At 41.9% G+C, this 7500-nt stretch overlaps 2 protein-coding genes across 2 annotated transcripts in view; both read right to left on the bottom strand.

The window, feature by feature from the left end:
• The window catches only part of bend5 (BEN domain containing 5), a gene marked incomplete at both ends in the record, with an annotated part of 10615 nt that extends 4785 nt beyond the window's left edge, over nucleotides 1–5830 (bottom strand). The window contains 2 exons of the mRNA XM_080549169.1: nucleotides 2887–3201; nucleotides 5735–5830. Of these exons, the coding sequence (XP_080405295.1) occupies nucleotides 2887–3201; nucleotides 5735–5830 (411 nt within the window). The remainder of the gene's footprint in view (nucleotides 1–2886; nucleotides 3202–5734) is intronic.
• The window catches only part of agbl4 (AGBL carboxypeptidase 4), a gene marked incomplete at both ends in the record, with an annotated part of 112952 nt that overhangs the window by 20761 nt on the left and 84691 nt on the right, over nucleotides 1–7500 (bottom strand). The gene's annotated exons all lie outside the window — the stretch shown is intronic.

Raw genomic sequence — 7500 nt, 5'->3', positions numbered from 1 at the left:
TATATAGACTGACTTATACAGACTGACTTATATAGACTGACTTATATAGACTGACTTATACAGACTGACTTATATAGACTGACTTATACAGACTGACTTATACAGACTGACTTATATAGACTGACTTATACAGACTGACTTATATAGACTGACTTATACAGACTGACTTATACAGACTGACTTATACAGACTGACTTATATAGACTGACTTATATAGACTGACTTATAAAGATGACTTATACAGACTGACTTATACAGACTGACTTATATACAGACTGACTTATACAGACTGACTTATATAGACTGACTTATATAGATGACTTATGTAGACTGACTTATACAGACTGACTTATACAGACTGACTTATATACAGACTGACTTATACAGACTGACTTATATAGACTGACTTATATAGATGACTTATGTAGACTGACTTATACAGACTGACTTATACAGACTGACTTATATAGATGACTTATGTAGACTGACTTATATAGACTGACTTATATAGACTGACTTATACAGACTGACTTATATAGACTGACTTATATAGACTGACTTATACAGCCTGACTTATACTGACTTATATAGACTAACTTATATAGACTTACTTATATAGACTAACTTATATAGACTGACTTATATAGACTAACTTATATAGACTGACTTATATAGACTGACTTATATAGACTGACTTATACAGACTGACTTATACAGACTGACTTATATAGGCTGACTTATATAGACTGACTTATATAGACTGACTTATACAGACTGACTCATACAGACTGACTTATACAGACTGACTTATATAGACTGACTTATATAGACTGACTTATACAGACTGACTTATATAGACTGACTTATATAGACTGACTTATACAGACTGACTTATATAGACTGACTTATACAGACTGACTTATACAGACTGACTTATATAGACTGACTTATACAGACTGACTTATATAGACTGACTTATACAGACTGACTTATACAGACTGACTTATATAGACTGACTTATATAGACTGACTTATACAGGCTGACTTATATAGACTGACTTATATAGACTGACTTATATAGACTGACTTATACAGACTGACTTATACAGACTGACTTATACAGACTGACTTATATAGACTGACTTATACAGACTGACTTATATAGGCTGACTTATATAGACTGACTTATATAGACTGACTTATATAGACTGACTTATACAGACTGACTTATACAGACTGACTTATATAGACTGACTTATACAGACTGACTTATATAGACTGACTTATATAGACTGACTTATACAGACTGACTTATACAGACTGACTTATATAGACTGACTTATATAGACTGACTTATATAGACTGACTTATACAGCCTGACATAGACTAACTTATATAGACTGACTTATATAGACTGACTTATATAGACTGACTTATATAGGCTGACTTATATAGACTGACTTATATAGACTGACTTATATAGACTGACTTATATAGACTGACTTATACAGACTGACTTATATAGACTGACTTATATAGACTGACTTATACAGGCTGACTTATATAGGCTGACTTATATAGACTGACTTATACAGACTGACTTATATAGACTGACTTATACAGACTGACTTATATAGACTGACTTATACAGACTGACTTATATAGACTGACTTATACAGACTGACTTATATAGACTGACTTATATAGACTGACTTATACAGACTGACTTATACAGACTGACTTATATAGACTGACTTATATAGACTGACTTATATAGACTGACTTATACAGACTGACTTATATAGACAGACTTATATAGACTGACTTATATAGACTGACTTATACAGACTGACTTATATAGACTGACTTATACAGACTGACTTATATAGACTGACTTATACAGACTGACTTATATAGACTGACTTATACAGACTGACTTATACAGACTGACTTATACAGACTGACTTATACAGACTGACTTATATAGACTGACTTATATAGACTGACTTATACAGACTGACTTATACAGACTGACTTATATAGACTGACTTATACAGACTGACTTATACAGACTGACTTATATAGACTGACTTATACAGACTGACTTATATAGGCTGACTTATATAATTTTAATTTAATTTTTAATTTTTGTCATTTAGCAGACGCTTTTATCCAAAGCGACTTACAATTACGAATTACAGGGACATTCCCCCTGGAGTAACTGAGGGCTAAGTGCCTTACCCAAGGGCACACTAGTAGTGGTGTGGCTTCAGGCGGGATTCGAACTCACAACCTTCCGATCCCAAGTCCAACTCACTATCCACTAGACCACCACTACCCCTATATATAGACTGACTTATATAGACTGACTTATACAGACTGACTCATACAGACTGACTTATACAGACTGACTTATATAGGCTGACTTATATAGACTGACTTATATAGACTGACTTACATAGATTGACTTATACAGACTGACTTATATAGACTGACTTATACAGACTGACTTATACAGACTGACTTATACAGACTGACTTATATAGACTGACTTATATAGACTGACTTATAAAGACGGACTTATATAGGCTGACTTATATAGACTGACTTATACAGACTGACTTATATAGACTGACTTATATAGATGACTTATATAGACTGACTTACATAGACTGACTTATACAGACTGACTTATATAGACTGACTTATATAGATGACTTATATAGACTGACTTACATAGACTGACTTATATAGACTGACTTATATAGACTGACTTATACAGACTGACTTAGACTGATTTTACCTGCACCAGCCTCTACCTCCTGAGCCACAGCCTCTACCTCCACCAGCCTCTACCTCCTGAGCCCCAGCCGTGCCTCTACCCACCTGCAGCCTCCTCATCTCCTCCTCCTGCTGCTGGTAGCTGAGGACCAGCTCCTCGTACAGAACCCTGGGGACCACCGCCTCCTCCAGACCGGAGTCTCCCTCCTCCTCCTCCTCCTCTTCCTCCTCTTCTTCACCCTCCTCCTCCTCCTGCTCCTGCTCCCCCTCCCCCTCTCCCTCCTCCTCCTCCTCCTCTTCCAGGTCGTCCTCCCCCTCTAGGCAGGAGCTGGCAGCGCTCCTCTCCAGGCGAGCCACCACCGCTGCCAGACTCCGGCTAGAGGAGGTGGAGGTGGAGCGAGTGTGGTCCTGGGGCTGGGCCTGGGGCTGGGGCTGGGGAGTCAACAGGTAATGGTGGTTAATCATTATGGAGAACAGTAGAGGACAACAGGCAGGGATTTGAGGAGATACGGGTATGGATGAAGGGAGCGGGAAAGCACTGGGAGCACTCATGGTGTTGTCATGGTGTTGTCATGGTGTTGTCATGGAGGAGTCATGGTGTTGTCATGGTGCTGTCATGGTGTTGTCATAGAGGAGTCATGGTGTTGTCATAGAGGAGTCATGGTGTTGTCATGGTGTTGTCATGGAGGAGTCATGGTGTTGTCATGGAGGAGTCATGAAGGAGTCGTGGAGGAGTCATGGTGTTGTCATGGAGGAGTCATGAAGGAGTCGTGGTGTTGTCATGGAGGAGTCATGGTGTTGTCATGGAGGAGTAATGGAGGAGTAATGGTGTTGTCATGGAGGAGTCATGGAGGAGTCATGGTGTTGTCATGGAGGAGTCATGAAGGAGTCGTGGTGTTGTCATGGAGGAGTCATGGAGGAGTCATGGTGTTGTCATGGAGGAGTAATGGTGTTGTCATGGAGGAGTCATCGTGTTGTCATGGAGGAGTCATGGTGTTGTCATGGAGGAGTCATGGTGTTGTCATGGTGTTGTCATGGAGGAGTCATGGTGTTGTCATGGAGGAGTAATGGAGGAGTAATGGTGTTGTCATGGAGGAGTCATGGTGTTGTCATGGAGGAGTCATGGTGTTGTCATGGAGGAGTCATGGTGTTGTCATGGAGGAGTAATGGAGGAGTAATGGTGTTGTCATGGAGGAGTCATGGTGTTGTCATGGAGGAGTCATGGAGTCATGGTGGAGTCATGGAGGAGTCACAGTGTTGTCATGGAGGAGTCATGGTGGAGTCATGGAGGAGTCATGGTGTTGTCATGGAGGAGTCATAGTGTTGTCATGGAGGAGTCATGGAGGAGTCATAGTGTTGTCATGGAGGAGTCATGGTGGAGTCATGGTGTTGTCATGGAGGAGTCATAGTGTTGTCATGGAGGAGTCATGGAGGAGTCATGTTGGAGTCATGGAGGAGTCATGGTGTTGTCATGGAGGAGTCACAGTGTTGTCATGGAGGAGTCATGGAGGAGTCATGGAATAGTCATGGTGGAGTCATGGTGGAGTCACGGTGTTCTGGGAACAGCAGATCAGGGGATTAACCAGTGGAAGGGCAGCTGGCCAGATGAATGTGTGTTAATCCAGAACATGATGGTAAAAATAGATGACTGTATTTGTACTGTAAAGCCTATGATACACAGGCAACTTTTTGGGGCAATATTGCCAGCAATATTTTCTATTGGAAAGCAACTTTTCATTATCTGGGAGACTTTGATCCGCAGAGCAACGCAGCAGGCAACTCTTCGGGATCCTCCAATCAGAATACAGATTTTAGTCATGTGACAATTTTTTTCGGCTGAGGAAAATCAACCAAGATGGCGGCCAATCTTGCCTGGAGCGAGGAAGTGGAGAGGCAGCTAATTTCATTCTTCTCAGGTAAATTGAACCATTAAAACATGTGGTTCCCATATATTACGAATGTATAATGTGTTGTTCATTGTTTTCAGCAACTGTCATGAACTGTATTCTCAGCTATCTTTATTTATTAGCTTAAGTTACTACTAATGCTTTCATCCGTTTCCATGGTAACTATGGGCTCCAGCAGTAAAAATATGTAATTAAATTGATTATTAGACGGAAATCTATCAAAGTAACAGATTCTGGGTCATTTACTTGACCTAATCTTCAAAGCTAGTACATTGAATAAGCGTAGTTTTTACCTAAGAAAATCGATGCTAGTCATGATAGCTAGCTGGCTCACAGTCACACACATCTATGTTACATATACGAAGTTTAACTCTTTCATCACTGACCACTGTGTATCAACTTGTAGCTGTTTTAACTGACTTTCTGTTTATATCTATTGATTTTTTATTAATTTTAATGTATTTGTTGATTTCTGTGTCTTTGTATTTAAGCTCGTTGACACTGTAAATGAGGGAAACCTCAGTGCCTTACAAGTTGAAATAAAGTTTGAATGTTTGACTGAATTGAATGAATGAACATCTCATCCCTCTGTCTCTATGTCACTGTAATGCCTTTGGAATGAGAAGCTTGAGGTCTACAAAGACAAAGCCAGGAGGGACAGGTGTACGGAGGCCTTGTGCAACCAATTAAATACTGCACAGACAGAAGTTGTTGTCACAGGTAAGAAGTTGAGAAGGGACAGTTAATGACAACTTTTAGGTCATTTAAAATCTCTCTCTCTTTCTCTTTCTCTTTCTCTTTCTCTCTCTCTCTCTCTCTCTCTCTCTCTCTCTCTCTCTCTCTGTCTCTGTCTCTGTCTCTGTCTCTGTCTCTGTCTCTGTCTCTGTCTCTGTCTCTGTCTCTCTCTCTCTGTCTCTCTCTCTCTGTCTCTCTCTCTCTGTCTCTCTCTCTCTCTCTCTCTCTCTCTCTCTCTCTCTCTCTCTCTCTCTCGCAGGGGTTAGGGGTTAAGGAATAAGGGGTTAGGGGTTAAGGGTCATTCAGCTCACCTGTTTATGTCTCAGGGGCATTCTCTCTTCCCCATAGTGGTTCTCCGTCGCCGAGTTCCGCGTCGCCATCTTAGGAATCTTCATCTTCTTCTGCATTACACTGTGTTCTAACTCCTCTACGTTCTCTGCGAAACACAACATTACACTGTGTTCAAACTGCTCTACGTTCTCTAGTGGTGGTGTTCCCAGGTCTTACTCAAGGACACACTAGTGGTGGTGATTTGAACTCACAACCTTCCCATCACCAGTCCAACTCACTATCCACTAGACCACCACTACCCTATGTTGGGTTCAACGTCATTAAGGGACCAAGAGGGTAATTTGATTGGACATGAGTGCTGATCAGATTTCCAGAGCGAATTTACGAACGCAGCCTGTATGTACTACCAGTGTGCTGGGAGAGTCTCCCCATCCTTCGCTAACCTCAATACTTAACAATGATAATAATAATAACAATCATAATAATGATAATAATAATAATAATAATAATAACAATAATCATAATAATAATAACCTTTATTTGTATAGCACTTTTCCTGCAAACGTTGCAGCTCAAAGTGCTTTAACATATCAACACGGCATAAAAACAACAATAGAACAATAGTAATCAATAAAACACACAATAGCAATGATTTACACTACATAATAAAACAATGTTCCTCTACAGCCTCCTTGGAGTCTCTCTGAGAGCTGACCCCCCCCCCCCACACACACACACACATACACACACACACACACACACACACACACACACACACACACACACACACGTTAACGAGCAGCTGAGATCATTTGGATGTTTAAACGCAGACTGTGCTGATAAGGGGATTAGTAATCTAGCCATCTAAACTCACCACGCTAAAACAGGACAGACAGACAGGGTTAGACTACAGACACAGCCTCTCTCTGGTATAGAATATAGTAACAGTGACGAGGGAGTCAAGGTTGTTGACAACTGTATCTCCCCCACACAGACAGACAGACAGACAGACAGACAGACAGACAGACAGACAGACAGACAGACACACACAGACAGACAGACAGACAGACAGACAGACAGACACACACACACACACACACACACACACACAACCGAGGCTGGCTAATGTCGTTGCTAGCTGAATGCCCAGCGTGGTGGTCTGGTCGCCACGGTAACCAGTATGGTTTACTGAGCTGAACCGGCTAGCTGGCTAGCTAATGCTAATGTTGGTAAACAACAAACTGACAAGCTAGCTAGCTAATGCTAATGCTAGCTCAGCGAACCTGTCAATGTCTTCAACGTTCAACCGCACACAGCTGTTGACCTAGCCGGGGGGAGTGTTCCACCAACGCCGCTAAAGGAAAATCCAGGCTTATTTTGACGCGAGAGAGAGTTATCGCGAGAGTTATCAAAAAAACAAGCCTGGATTATTTGGTCAAATCTCGCGAGATGTGTCAGAATAAACCTGGAAGTGGATTTTCCTTCAGCAACGTTGATGGAACACCCCCCTTCCCCCTAGCATACTAGCATAGCATCCAGTTAGACTCTAGTCTCGATAAAGTACAGGTACATGAGAGAGAAGGAGGCCTGGGGGGCTGGGGGATAAGACCATCTTACTAACCTGCCAGGCCTGCGGTGGTGCCTCCGTCCCCGGGTGTGGGTGCCCTGGCCGGCCGGCCCGCAGAGCTCTGGTCCCGGGCTCTGACAGCCTCGTACAGCCGCTGGGCGTCGAAGTCTGCTGCGTGCAGTGGGCTGAAGTCCCTGACGTGGTCACTCATCATGGTTC

Source organism: Nansenia antarctica, assembly GCF_963989245.1.
Source record: "Nansenia antarctica genome assembly, chromosome: 19".
Classification (NCBI taxonomy): Eukaryota; Metazoa; Chordata; class Actinopteri; order Argentiniformes; family Microstomatidae; genus Nansenia; species Nansenia antarctica.
Note: the sequence above shows the minus strand (reverse complement) of the source record. Positions and strands in the feature narration are given on the sequence as shown.